The 15,748-nt window shown below is 39.1% G+C and overlaps 1 protein-coding gene across 1 annotated transcript in view; it reads left to right on the forward strand.

The window, feature by feature from the left end:
* Nucleotides 1-15,748, forward strand: part of PIGU (phosphatidylinositol glycan anchor biosynthesis class U) — a 118,238-nt gene that overhangs the window by 75,053 nt on the left and 27,437 nt on the right. The window contains exon 8 of the mRNA XM_003273553.3: nt 14,922-15,076. Within this exon, the coding sequence (XP_003273601.1) occupies nt 14,922-15,076 (155 nt within the window). The remainder of the gene's footprint in view (nt 1-14,921; nt 15,077-15,748) is intronic.

The raw sequence follows: 15,748 nt of genomic DNA on the forward strand, positions 1-15,748 counted from the left end.
TTTTCTTTCAAAGACAGTAGCAGACACTAGGGGAAATTACCCTGTGAGTGCTCTTGGTTTTGCTTTAATCCAATCTGACCTTTTCTTCTCTTTGAACTGAAAATATTAATCCTGTGATTTTTTTTTTTATCCTTTCTGGAGCTTGGGTCAGGTCATGTGATGGTGGTTTACACCAGAGGAGCCAACTCAGTTATTTCTTGATAACGGGTCCTTCCCTAAGCCTTCTCTGGGGCCATATTTAGAGTTTTTACACCTTATTTTTTCTTCCCCCAGTCACTTTCTGTTATTTCTGCTATGTCCAGGTGGGTGCTAGGGCAGAGGTAGCAGTGCTGTTGGCTTTGTTTCTTTTTGGAATGGGTAAAAATGAAGGTACGAGCTTGATCAAGCATTTTCAATAAAGTTTTCTACCAGTTTTGTTGCCTCTAATATATCTGTCACACAAAATATATCTCCTGGATCTCTTCTTGTGATTCCAAAAACTTAGATGTAAAAACATCGTTAGGTTAACTCCCTTTAAGAGTTTATTTGGATAACTGGCTTTTTCGCTTTCACACCGTGTCTGAGAAAGGAAATGGTTTCTGTACAGAAAATGCTTTTCTCCATAGTGCTGTAGAGACTTGGGGAGAGGAAGACAATCTTAATATAGCTGGGCTTTTTCTGAAGCAGTCTGAGAATTCTTAATTTCTCTAAATATTTTTTATATATTAGCAACAATGTGACTTCTGGGATATTGTAACTGCAAGTCAACATTTTCAGGTTGAGGGTGCACGTAACGCTTGGATCACATCTGGCCCACAGATGTGGTTCATTTGACCCTGGTGCTTGACTTTTTTGAAATTAGTAGTCAGCATTTTAAAAATTCATGTGGAAATTTTGTATTTCTGGCTCCTTTTGAGGAATTATAAGATCTGTCCCCTTTAGGCAGAGCGTACCCTCTTCAGATTGCCACAGTCCCTGTTTCATTTCTCTTACCTTCACTCATTTGTTACCTGCCTGGTCCCCTGTAAGGGTGTGGTGTATGTGCATATGTGTGTATCTGTCTGTCCACTAAAAGGTCTAGAAACAATGACCAACCAGTATGAATGAACATTCTTAGTGCCCAAATTATGATCTTGAAATTCCATTTACCCATTTAGAGAAACTGGGATTTCTTAGGGAAATGGCTAATTCTAGGTTTTAGGGCAGGAAATATATAGGATGATCCTAGAATGTTGTGATAACAGGTAACATGAAAGTTTATCAAAGTCTACTGGAGTCATCTTGAAAGGACTTAGGATCTAACTTGAAGAGGCTCCCACTGACCAAAGAGGGATAATTTGAGTTTCAGTAAGCTAAGAATTGCAATAGATTAAAACTCATAAATATATTTAAATCCAGGCATTCATAATATTACTAAAAAGGAAACCTACTTGGCTAAATTAGGAGAATTGATAAGAAATCAATTCTTGTATTGAAAACTGGATAAATGGAAAAAAATAAGTATTTGTCCTGCCTTTCCTGTACCACTAGATAACCATATAGTAGGTGACAGAAATATATCTTTATAAAATTATTTCAACTTACAAATGAAAACCAAATGATAGGATAGCATCATTTTACAACCCCTTATGGTCTAGGTACTGAGCATCAATAACTACTAACATCAGAAACAAACAAAAACCAAGCCTCCTGACAAAAGAACATTACCCACCACCAAAGTTTGCCAAAAGGATGAAATCCAAAATTGATCAAGCCTCTGGATATAGCTGCAATTTGCAAGAAATACTGAAAACAAGGTGCATAATTAGAAAATCCAGATTATGGGATGTTATATGGGTTAAATGTCCCAGATTCTGTAACATATGAATTGTAACAAGAAAAAAAAAAAAGATACGGGCAGGAGTAGGCTGGAGTGGAGGAGCTCTGAATTAAGAGACTTAAAAATTGTATCAAAAATTTAAAAATAGGCAAGACCTAAACTATAGAAAGGGATGCACATGTAAGTGGAAAACCATAAAGAAATGCAAGAAGTGATTATTATCAAAGCCAGGGTAGTGATTACTTTGGAGGGAGGAGGGGATTGTGGTTGGATCAAGGAACATGGAGGAACTTGGGGAATGCCTGGAAAGTTCTTTCTCTCTCTCGACCTCGGTAGTGGTTATAAGGATGTTCACCTTATAATCATTCACTAAGCTTTATATTTGTTCTGTGTGATTTCCTGCATTTTGTGTTGTAATAAAATGGTTTAAAAAATTGATAGAGTTTTTAGGGCATCATTCTTGCAACCCTTCTACTTACATATATACATACATTTTGTTTTGTTTTGTTTTTTAAGATGGAGTCTTGCTCTGTCGCCCAGGCTGGAGTGCTGTGGCACAATCTCAGCTCACTGCAACCTCCGCCTCCCAGGTTAAAGCAATTTTCCTGCCTCAGCCTCCCGAGTAGCTGGGATTACAGGCACCCGCCACAACGCCTGGCTAACTTTTGTATTTTTAGTAGAGACAGGGTTTCACTATGTTGGCCAGGCTGGCCTCGAACTCCTGACCTCAAGTCATCCGCCCCCCCCTCGGCCTCCAAAAGTGCTAGGATTATAGATGTGAGCCACTGCAGCCAGCCATACATATATTTTATTTTATTTTATGATGGAGTCTTGCTCTGTTGCCCAGGCTGGAGTGCACTGGCGCAATCTCGGCTCACTGCAACCTCTGCCTCTCAGGTTCAAGCAATTCTCCCACCTGAGTCTCCCAAGTAGCTGGGATTACAGGCACCTACCACCACACCTGGCTAATTTTTGTATTTTTAATGGAGACGAGGTTTCACCATGTTGTCCAGGCTGGTCTTAAACTCCTGACCTCAGGTGATCTGCTTGCCTTGGCCTTCCAACGTTTTGGGATTACAGGTGTGAGCCACCACGCCCAGCCCATACATATATTTTACATACTTACGTTTTAAGTCAGCATTTGCTGTGGAACAAAAGAGGTAAGATGAAATCTCACCTGTTCACTGGGAAATTTGCAGTGTGAACCTTGTCGAAGTCAAATAAAATATAGAGACAAATCTCTAATGTTTTATTTGGGAAGCAAGAATTACAATTTGAGGCATACACACAGACTGGCTGGCCTTTGGTATGTCCAAAGAACAAACAGAAGGTTAGGAGTTTTATTAGAAAAAGAAATAATATGTATTGCTTTGAAAGAAAGCTCTTTGACACAAGTCAAGTTTTTGGGAGCTGGGAATCTCTGATTGGTGAGTGACAGTGGTAGGTTAAACTAGGCTTAGAGTCACAGCAGGCCGTTTCAGCAGCTGGGCTTGTGGAAAATCTAATTCTTGGAGCAGGTGCTGTATGCCCTGAGTGTTCTTTCCCCTGGCCCTGATTTAGTTGGACATGACAAGAATGACCCAATTTATATAATCAACTTTTACAACCTGGAGATTAAGTTTGGCTCTAGTGTTTATAAACAACAAGCCATCAGGGGATTGCTGGAGTTTCTTTTTTAGGAATTTTAGATGTGCCTCACTGTGTAACTGGAGTAGTCCTGCAAGATTAAGTGCAAGTTCAGTTTTTATAAATAGATGCAGTACATACTTCAAATTACTTTATCGTTTTAGGACCCTGTTCCCCAGAGCAAACCTTGACTCCAAAACTATGTCTTCAAAACAGAATTATACTTAAAATTTATTGCACATCTTGTAATCACAAGTTTGCCGAGAAAAAAAATCATTTTCCAGTCTAACACTGAGAGCACTTTAGGTCGAATAAAACACTGAGAAAAATGGTAGCAAACAGAAACTTGGGGGGCACTAATGGGATTCGCAAAGAGTGAAACCTCATCTCCTGAGTGTGTGTTTAGGACTCGCCTAAGAGAACTGCTTTTTTTTTTTTCTTTGAGACAGAGTTTCACTCTTGTTGCCCAGGCTGGAGTGCAATGGCACCATCTCGGCTCTCCGCAACCTCCACCTCCTGGGTTCAAGTGATTTTCCTGCCTTAGCCTCCCGAGTAGCTGGGATTACAGGCATGTGCCACCACATCTGGCTAATTTTGTATTTTTAGTAGAGACGGGGTTTCTCCATGTTTGTGAGGCTGGTCTCGAACTCCCAACCTCAGGTGATCTACCCGCCTCAACCTCCCAAAGTGCTGGGATTACAGATGTGAGCCACTGTGCCCAGCCAATAACTGCTTTTAACAGTCTACTTGATTCAATTCTTCATGGCCTTGTTGTTTTATTCCCTGGCATACTTCTTTTTAAATATCAGTAGGGTGGAATGGGAAGACAAAACAATATTTTTACTTTAGAGGGTATTTTTTTTTCTCTCCGGGGCTGTTTTCTTCCTTTTTTTTTCTTCCTCCCTTCTTTGCTAAATGGCAGTCTTTTTCAGGAGGAAGATCAAGATGATCAAGGAATTAACTCAGAACCTAAATACCTTCTTCATTGAATTTATCTATGGATGCCTTCTCTTTGTCAAATTCTTTTCTTTTTTCTCTTTTTTCTTTTCTTTTCTGTCTTCTCTTCTCTTTTTTCTTTTTTCGAGACAGAGTCTCTCTCTGTTGCCCAGGCTGGAGTGCAATGGCGTGATCTCGGCTCACTGCAGCCTCCGCCTCCCAGGTTCAAGCATCTCTCCTGCCTCAGCCTCCCAAGTAGCTGGGATTACAGACGCCCACCACCAAGTCCAGCTAACTATGATCCTGTCACTGCACCAGCCTGGGCAACAAAGCGAGATCCTGAAATATTCCTATGCTTGCATGAAGAGGGAATATGAATCTAGCAGGGCCTGTAACTTCTTCCCTTGGAGATGGCGCCTGAGGCGTAATTCCTTAATGATCCTTTGGCCTTTCGTTAGGATTTCTGGTTGCCTGATGTGACTCCAAGGGCAACAGAACCCTGCCTCTGGGATATTGTCAGTTCTATCATGAGTGAACCTTTTTCATAAGTGGTGGTTGGAATAACTAGAGGCAGAAAGAGCTGGGACAGCATGGAGCTTCTAGAATAGTTTGTGTAAACTGCTTTGGGCCTGGCTCACTAAGGAATATCTCTTTAATAGATGTCTTTAGGTGTGCTAGAATTTGGTCTGCAACTTGCTTTCTTTGCCACAAGATTGTAAAAGAGGTGCTAACACTCACCCACCTGAAACATTTTTCTCAACTGTTAAAGAGCCTATGAGATGTATATGACCAAAATGGCTCAGCTCTTGCTTGACTTGGCTGCTCTCTACCTCTCTATGCTTATCTTATACCACTTACCCCTCACTCCTAAATCTCCAACCACACAGACCTTCTCTGTTCCTCCAGTGTGGCAAGTTCCATCCCACCTCAGGTCCCATACCCATGATGTCCCATCTGTCTTGAATGCCCTTCTGCTTTATAATATTTGCATAGTTTAAAAGATAATAAAGCAACACTGTGTTCCACTACCCTGCTTAAGTAATGTAACATTTCTCTAGTCCTTTAGAAGCCCTGTACGTCCTCCTTCTACACTGCACTCCTTCCCTCTACCTCAGAGGTTATGACTACCCTGAATTTATTGTTATTTATGTATTTTTAAAAATATGTAGTGATGGGGTTTCACCATGTTGCCCAGGCTGGTCTTGAGCTCCTGGGGTCAGGTGATCCACCACCTCAGCCTCCCATATTGCTGGGATTACAGGCATGAGCCACCATGCCCAGCCTATCATGAATTTTTTGTTAATTATTCTTTGGCTTTTCTTGAAAGTGTTAACCACATATGTATGGCTTGCTAAGCAGTGTATTAAATCTTACATTTTCCCAACATTTTGTAATGAAAAATTTCAAAGAAAAAACAAATACGAACACTCATACCTATAACCTACGTTCTTCCATTAATATTTTACCATACTTGGTTTATCACATATCCATCTATCCATCAGTCAGTCTTATTTTTGATACATTTTGAAGTAAATTGCAGATGTCATACATATCCTTGTAAATAATTCAGCATAAGCATCAACTGGAGTTCATTACTTATTTACACTCTTTTTCACTTTAGGTAGAATTTACATACCATGAAGTGCACAAATCTTAATACAAACATCTGTGTAACCCAGACTCCTCTAAAAATACAGAAAGTTTCCTCGGGTCCTTTCCCCATCAATTCCGACTCCTATTTCCTCAGACACAACTGTTCTGAATATTGTTTTAGCCATAGATTAGTTTGGCCTATTCTAAAACATCATATAAATGGAATGAAATAATAGGATTATTTTGTATAAGGCTTCCTTCAACCAGCTTGTTTTTGAGATTTATCCATGTTATTGCATGTATTCTTTTTTATTGCTGGGTGGTTTTTGTGTGTGCAACATTTTGTTTACTCATTCTCCTATTGATGGAAACTTGAGCCCATTTCCAGTTTTTGTCTGTTACAAATAGACTACTATGAACATTCTGGTACAAGTCTTTTTGTGGACTTAACGTTTTTGTTTCTCTTGAGCAGTACCTAGCAGAATTTTTGGGACATTAGGCAAGTGTATGTTTAGCTTTGCTAGAATCTACTAGACAGTTTTTCAAAGTTTTTGCACCATTTTACACCCCCCCAACCAAATATGAGAGTCTAGTTGCCACACATCTTCACCAACATTTGATAGTATCAATCTTTTTAATGTTGGCAATTCTAGCGGTATGTCTTCGTGAAGTTCTGCTTGTCTTTTGTTTATTTTGCTTTGTTTTTGAGAATTCAAACTTGTATTTGACTAATAAGATATCTTTAAAATTTAGAAAATAAAAATTGACACAGCTAGAAGAAATTGATAAATCAGCCATCGTAATTAGTTTTAACAAATCTCTCAAAGTAAGATTAAACAGCCAAAATATTTAATAATCATATAAACGATTTGAACATCACAATAACAAGCTTGATTTAATGAACATTAGAGGCAAGGCAAAGGGCTGATTTTTTTTTTATACTGGCCTTGTAGAACGCTCTAATTTTTAAAATTGCATGTTTATTTTTTTAACCAACCATGTAACAGATGGTTTTATCTCCATTTTTAAAAGTTTTTTATTTTGAATTAATTTTAGACCTACGGAAAAGTTGCAAAAATAGTACAGAGTTTCTTGTATCCCTTACTCCACTTCCACTAATGTTAACATTTTACATAACCATACTACAGTTATCAAGAATAAATTAATATTTATGCAACATTATTAACTAAATGACAGACCTTATTAGAATTTTGCATTTTCTACTGAGGCAGTTTTTGTTTCAGGATCATATTTAGGTCCCACATTGCATTTGGTGGTTTTATCTCCTTAGCCTGTCCTAGTCTGAGACAGTTCCTCAGTCTTCTCTTGTCATTCATGACTTGTGAAGTTATTTTTGTGAAATGTACCTCAGTTTAGATTGTCATAGTTTTCTCACAACTGGACTGAAGTTACACATTTTTGGCAAAAATGCATATTGTGTCCTCAGTGCACTGTACCGAGGGGTTCATGATATTGCCATATCTTCTCAATGGTAATGTTTACCTTGATCACTTGGTGACGTTAGTGTCTGCCAGGTTTCTCCACTGTAACTTTTTTTGTTTTGTTTTGTTTTTGAGACAGGGTCTTGCTCCGTCGCCCAACTGGGCTCAAGCAGTCCTCTTGCCTCAGCCTGCCAAGTAGCTTGGATTACAGGCGAGCACTACCATGCCCAGCTAATTTTTGTATTTTTAGTTGGCCAGGCTGGTATTGAACTCCTGACTTCAAGTGATCCACCCACCTTGGCCTCCCAAAGTGCTGGGATTAAGGCATGAGCCACCGTGCCTGGCCTGTTTTTCATAATTACTTAGATTAGTTCTTTTCTTCCGCCATGTAACCCTTCAGTGTGGTTGTGTTATTAATTTGTAATATAGTTAGGTTCATTTGTTAGTGTTTATATTCATTTTGGATTCTCCCCACATATTGGTTGATTTTAATTGTTTATTTGGGAAGGGGGTAAGTGAAGGGAATGTAAAATATTACTGTGGTTCTAAGAGTCAGCTGTACAAAAAGAGCAGTATTACTCTGTCATCATTCCTGCTATCCTGTTCTTCTAGTCCTTCCCCTCTTACCCTAGGTAATCACAGTCTTCCCTTGGTATTTGTGGTGGATTGGTTCCAGGACCTCCTGCAGGTACCAAAATCTCAGGATGTTCAAGTCCCTAATACAAAATGGCACAGTATTTGCATATAACCTAGGCATATCCTCTCCTATGCTTTAAGTCATCTCCAGATTACTTGTAATACCTAATACAATGTAAATAGTTCTTATACTGTATTGTTCAGGGAATAATGAAAGAAAAACATCTCTACATGTTCAGTACAGACATAATTTTTTTTGGAATATTTCCTATCCTTAGTTGATTGAATCCATAGATGTGGAACCCATGGATATGGAGGGCTGTCTTCTCTTTAGTTTCTGGCTTATCTTTCCTGTATTCCTTTCACACACCAGTGAATAGATACATGTATATATGTATATTTTCTTTTCTTTTTTTTTTTTTTTGAGACGGAGTCTTGCTCCGTTGCCCAGGCTGGAGTGCAGTGGCACGATCTCGGCTCACTGCAAGCTCTGCCTCCTGGGTTCATGCCATTCTCCTGCCTCAGCCTCCTGAGTAGCTAGGACTACAGGCACCCGCCACCATGCCCGGCTAATTTTTTGTATTTTTAGTAGAGATGGGGTTTCACCATGTTAGCCAGGATGGTCTTGACCTCCTGACCTCGTGATCTGCTCACCTCAGCCTCCCAAAGTGCTGGGGTTACAGGCATGAGCCACTGCGCCCAGCCTATATGTATATTTTCCTTATATGCCTTTGTTTATTTATTTAGCTACAGAGTTTTGCTCTTGTCGCCCAGGCTGGAGTGCAATAGCACGATCTTGGCTCACTGCAACCTCCACCTCTTGGGTTCAAGTGATTCTCCTGCCCCAGCCTCCCAAGTAGCTGGGATTACAGGCACCTGCCACCACGCCCAGTTAGGTTTTGTATTTTTAGTAGAGATGGGGTTTCACCATGTTGGTCAGGCTGGTCTCGAACTGCTGACCTCAGGTGATTTGCCCACCTCTTACATACCTTTCTTATATGAAGGGTAGCATACTGTAGATAGTCTTTTGTGCTTTCCTTTTTTTCACTTAACATTATTTCCTGGAAATTCCTCCATATCAGTATAGATAGAATAGAGATTGTCCTCATTCTTTTTCACGGCTGCGTAGTACGCCATTGTGTGAACATACCATAGTTTATTCAGCCTCTCTCCAGTGTATGGGAATTTAGATTGCTTACAATATTTTGCAATTACAAGTAATGTTTCAGTGAGTAACCTTGTATATACATATTTTCATATTGTTGGAGGTATATCTTCAAGATAGATTTCTAGAAAGTGGAATTATTGAAGTATGTATGTAGTTCTGTTTTGTATTGATTTTTTGAGACAGGGTCTCACTCTGCAGCCCAGGCTGGAGTGTAGTGGCATGATCACAGCTCACTGAAGCCTCAACCTCTTGGGCTCAAGTGATCTTCTCACTTCAGCCTCCCTGGTAGCTGGGACTATAGGTGAGCACCACCACATAGGGCCAATTTTTGTATTTTTTGTTGAGATAGGGGTTCGCTATGTTGCCCAGGCTGGTCTTGAATTCCTGGACTCAAGTGATCCACCTGCCTCAGCCTCCCAAAGTGCTGGGATAACAGGCATGAGCCACCATGCCTGGCGTTTTTTGTTTGTTTGAGGCAGGGTCTCTCGCTCAGTCCCCCAGGCTGGAGTGCAGTGGCACAATCATGGTTGAGCTTTTTTCTACATCAGAGTTAAAGACAAGTTCACCACGTTTTTTTCTAGTACAGTGCTTTATCATTTCATTTAAAAAATATATTTGGATCCCTAAGCTATTTGGAGTTTATTCTTGTGAATGGTGTGAGAGATAGGTCTAATTTAACCTTTTCCAAATGGTTACCTTGTTGTCCTAACATCATTGATTAAAAAGTCAATTTTTATCATAGTGATATGCCACCACCGTCATATACTAAATTGCATATGTATTTTGGTCTAGTGCTGGACTTTCTGTTTTATTCTACTAGTCTACTTCTCTATTAACGAGCCAATATTGTGCTGCTTTAATTATAGAGGTTTTATATTTTGATGTCTGATAAGGCTAGTCCCCCTTCATGATTTTTTTTAATCAGTGTTTTCTTAGCTATTCTTGCATGTTTGTTTTTCCATATGAACTTTTTATCTACATAAAGTGGCTTGGTGGCTTTTTTTTTTTTTCTTTAAGACAGAGTCTCACTCTGTTGCCCAGGCTAGAGTGCAGTAGCACGATATTGGCTGAAACCTCCACTTCCTGGGTTCAAGCTATCCTCCCACTTCAGCCTCTGGAGTAGCTGGGACTACAGACATGTGCCACTATGCCCTACTAATTTTCGTATTTTTTGTAGAGATGGGGTTTCGCCATATTGCTGAGGCTGGTCTTGAACTCCTGAGCTCAAGTGATCCACCCTCCTCTGGTTCCCAAAGTGCTGGGATTACAGACATGAGCCATCGCACCTGGGCCAATTTTCTATTTTCTTGTGAATTAGTTTTTTTTCTAATTTTTTATTTCATTATTTCAGAAAAATTGAATTAGTACTATAATAAATACCTTTTTAAAGATTCTTCAGTTATCATTTTGCCATATTATGTATATCTATGTAAATATATTGATTTTTCTTTTTTCCCCTGAATTACTTGCTTGGAAGTTACAGACAAGACACATCAACCCTAATTCAGCAGGTAACTCTTAAGAACTAGGCATTCTTTATATAACCATGATACTCTTGTCACCCCTAGAAATTTAACCTTGATAGAATAATATTATCCAATATATTCTCTCCAAATTCAAACTCCCCAATTTATATGTGACCTTTATAGGATTTGGGGGAAGGGATGGGGTTCAGGATGTATTACATTTCATTGTCATGTCCTTTGATCTCCACCTCTTTTTAGTTACACAGGCATTTTTAATCATTTAAATTATTTATACTTTTCATAGAATGTTTTCATTTCACCTTTTTTTAAATACATTGGCATAAATTTTAAAATATTTTCTCCTCCCTGATACATCTATAGTTATGCCCTCTTTTACATTCCTAATGTTGTTTATTTGTTCGTCTCTCTTTTTTTCTTAATTATTCTTATTAGAAACCCATCAATAACATGAGTCATTTCTAAGAACTAGATTTGGTTTTGTTGATTCCTTATATTGTACCTTTATTTTCTATTTTAACAAATTCTGCTCTTTATTATTTTCTTCCTTCTTTTGGGGTTTATTCTGTTTTTCTAATATCTTAAAATGGGTGTTTAGCTTATTTATTTTCAATTTTTCTTCTATTCCAAAGTAAATTTCTTTTTTAATATTTCTTTTTTTTTTTTTTTTTTTTTGAGACGGAGTCTCGCTGTGTCACCCAGGCTGGAGTGCAGTGGCGTGATCTCGGCTCACTGCAAGCTCCACCTCCCAGGTTCACGCCATTCTCCTGCCTCAGCCGCCCGAGTAGCTGGGACTACAGGCGCCCACCACCACGCCCGGCTAATTTTTTGTATTTTTAGTAGAGTCAGAGTTTCACCACGTTAGCCAGCATGGTTTCGATCCCCTGACCTCACGATCCACCCGCCTCGGCCTCTCAGAGTACTGGGATTATAGGCGTGAGCCAACACGTCTGGCCTACCAAAGTAAATTTCTAAGGCTGTACTTTTCCCTCAGAGTATTGTTTATCTACATTACACAAATAGTAATATGAGGTATTTTCTGACATAATCATTTCTCTTTGACTCCTAGGTTATTTGGAAAAGTGTTTTAATTTTTTATAATACAATTCAAGAGATTTATTATGCAACACGACTATAGTTAATAATATATTGTATACTTGAAAATTACTAAGAAAATAGATATTAAGTGTTCTCACAACAAATAAGTGATACGTATGTGAGGCCAGCAAGTTTTTTTCTAATTTGTTTTAGGTTATCTTTTCATTAATAATTTCTATTAATTCCATTATCATCAGAGATTGGAGTCTGTATGATAAAGATTCCTTGAAGTCAATATGGGTTTATGGACTGATTTAAGTATGTGATGTTTTTATAAATACCCCCAAAATGCTTGAAATGAATGTGAATTACTTAGTTATTAGGTGCCCTGCTCTATTTAAGTATGATTTGTAAGATCTTATGAGATTAAACTTGTGAAATATGCTTTATTTTTTCTATTTGATTACTAATTTGTCTGCTTGATCTATCAATTATGCATTGATGATGGATTTGTCTATTTTTCCTTTGTAGCTTAATCCACTTTTGTTTTATATATTTTGAGACTGTTATTAGTTACATTCAAATTTAGAACTGTTATATTTTTCCAATGAAAGGAGCCTTTTATCGTTATTGGACTATTTTTATCTCTGCAATACTTTTTTACATAAAAGTCTATTTTATCTGATAATAGTGTAACCACACTAGCTTTCTTTTGCCTAGTGTTTCTGTGGCATATCTGAAAAAGTCCTTTGATTTCCAGCTTTTCTGTGTCTCTCATATATATATATATATATATTTTTTTTTTTTTTTTTTTTTTTTTTTTCTATTTTTTTTGAGATGGAGTCTTGCTCTGTCACCCAGGCTGGAGTGCAGTGGTGCAATCTCGGCTCACTGCAAGCTCTGCCTCCCGGTTTCACACCATTCTCCTGCCTCAGCCTCCTGAGTAGCTGGGACTGCAAGCACCTGCCACCACACCTGGCTAATTTTTGTATTTTTTGTAGAGATGGGGTTTCGCCATGTTAGCCAGGATGGTCTCGATCTCCTGACCTCGTGATTCGCCTGCCTCAGCCTCCCAAAGTGCTGGGATTACAGGCATGAGCCACTGCGCCCGGCCTCTGTGCCTTATATTTTAAGGTATATCTCTTGTAAATAGCATGTAGCTGCATAACTGATTTTTTTCCTAAGAACATGATTTATTTTATTTTATTTTATGTTATTTTCTGTTAATTTTATGTTATTTTATGTTATGTTATTTTATTTGAGAGAGAGTCTCACTCTGTTGCCCAGGCTGGAGTGCAGTGGTGCAATCTTGGCTCACTACAGCCTCTGCATCCTGGGTTCAAGTGATTCTCACGCCTTAGTCTCCTGAGTAGCTGGGACTACAGGCGGACACCACCACACCCAGCTAATTTTTGTATTTTCATTAGAGATGGGGTTCTGCTATGTTGGCCAGGCCGGTCTTGAACTCCTGGCCTCAGATGATGTTCCCACCTCAGCCTCCCAAAGTGCTGGGATTACAGGTATGAGCCACCGTGCCCAGACCCTGACAACATGATTTTTAGTTATACAGTTTTGTTCATTTGAATTGATTGTGATTTGTTTAAACTCATTTCTGTTTTCTCACATACTGGGGTGGTTTTTTTGTTTTCTGGTAATTCTTATTTTCCTTTTCCTTACAACAAGTCGTAAATTATTTCTCTTCCCCCAGAATCTTTTTTGTTTTTTTGAGGAAAACATTTTCGAGAGAGGAAAAATACAGAAAATGTATAATGATAGCCATATGTCAACTGCCCAAACTAAACAGATATTAAGATTTTTGCTGTATTGTTTCATATTTGCTGTTGTCATACTTAATAAAATATGTGAGGCCAGGCACAGTGGCTCATGCCTGTAATCCCAACACTTTGGGAGGCCAGGGTGGGTAGATCACCTGAGGTCAGGAGTTTGAGACCAGCCTGGCCAACATGGTGAAACCCTGTCTCTACTAAAAATATAAAAATTAGCTGGGCATGGTGACGGGCATCTGTATCCCAGCTACTCAGGAGGCTGAGGCAGGAGAATCGCTTGAACCTGGGAGGTGGAGGTTGCAGTGAGCCGAGATCACGCCGTTGCACTCCAGCCAGGGCAACGAGAGCGAAACTCCGTCTCAAAAAAAAAAAAAAAAAAAAGAAGGCCAGGTGCGGTGGCTCACGCCTGTAATCCCAGCACTTTGGGAAGCCAAGGCGGGTGATTCACGAGGTCAAGAGATGGAGACCATCCTGGCCAACACGGTGAAACCCCATCTCTACTAAAAATATGAAAATTAACTGGCTGTGGTGATGCGCACCTGTAGCCCAGCTAGCTACTTGGGAGGCTGAGGCAGGAGAATTGCTTGAACCTGGAGGCAGAGGTTGCAGTGAGCCAAGATCGTGCCACTGCACTCTACCTTGGCAACACAGCGACTCTGTCTCAAACAAACAAAAGCAGATAAAGTTGAGGTTTTTTTAGTTTTTTTAACCCAAATTTGGGTTTTTTAAAAGTCTTTTTTACTTGTTTATTTCTTTTCATTTTGCATATGAATGCCAGGTTATATGAGGTTTCTTAGGTTCCAATTATATTTTCCTCTCTCATTCCCAGGAGGCTAATGCTATCATAACTTTAGTATATGTCCTTCTAATCTATGTTTTATGAAACTTATAGGTGTGTGGGTGTGTGTGTGTGTGTGTGTAAATAATAGTATTATTTGGTATAATTTCAGAACACAAGTATTTTCATATAATAGGGTTGTTTGGCAATTTTCTATTATAACCTCATATTTTTTAGATCTAGCCATGTTGACATTTATAGATACAATATATTCATTTAACCTGGCAAATCGTATACCATATGTCAATATACCACAATTTATTTGTTCCTCTATTGAAGGATTTTTTTCTTGATATTCCAAACAATGGTGCAATGAATGTTCCTCCATTTGTATCTTCTGCAGCATGTCTCCAGGATACATACCTAGAAATGGTGTTACTAGGTCTGAGGTCAGAGGATGCACCCGTAATACCTTTTTAACACTTACATCCTTCTTAGTTAATTAAAGACCAAAGCAAAATTATAAACCTGTGTATCATAGCATGGTTTTGCAGGAGGGATCTTTAAGTGTAAGCTAATAGCTGCCCTCTGTTGTGTACATCCCTAAGTTTATATCACTTTGCCTTCTCTCCTAGCGGCAGTACATACCTGTGAAAATGAAGAGCAAAGCCTTCTGGATCTTTTCTTGGGAGTATGCCATGATGTATGTGGGAAGCCTAGTGGTAATCGTTTGCCTCTCCTTCTTCCTTCTCAGCTCTTGGGATTTCATCCCCGCAGTCTATGGCTTTATGTAAGTAATGACCACATTAGAAAATTCTAGAAGCTGTGGGGAAAAGGGAACCCTTGTATACCGTTGTCGAGAATGTAAATTAGTACAGCCATTATGGAAAACTGTATGAATATTCCTCAAACAACTAAAAATAGAATTACCATTTGATCCAGCAATCCCACTTCTGGCTACTTACTCCAATGATTTTTTTCTTTTTTTTTTGAGACAGGGTGTCGCTCTGTTGCCCAGTCTGGAGTGCAGTGGGGCCATCTCCGCTCACTGCAGCCTCCACCTTCTGGTTTCAAGTGATTCTCCTGCCTCAGCCCCCCGAGTAGCTGGGACTACAGGCATGCACCACCACGCCCGGCTAATTTTTGTATTTTTCGTAGAGATGGGGTTTCACCATGTTAGCCAGGCTGGTCTCAGTGATCCATCTGCCTTGGCCTCCCAGAGTGCTGGGACTACAGGCGACTCAATTTTTGAAATCAGTTTGTTGAAGATTTGTCTGCACTCCCATGTTCATTGCAGCATTATTCATAATAGCCAAGTTATGGAATCAATCTAAATGTCCATCAACAAATGGATAAAGAAAATTTGGTATATATACGCAGGGGAATACTATTCAGTCTTAAAAAGGAAATTCTGTCGTTTATGACAGTAGTAGGGATGGAATTGGAGAATCTGATACTAAGT

This window comes from Nomascus leucogenys, chromosome 13 (genome assembly GCF_006542625.1).
Source record: "Nomascus leucogenys isolate Asia chromosome 13, Asia_NLE_v1, whole genome shotgun sequence".
Taxonomy (NCBI): Eukaryota; Metazoa; Chordata; class Mammalia; order Primates; family Hylobatidae; genus Nomascus; species Nomascus leucogenys.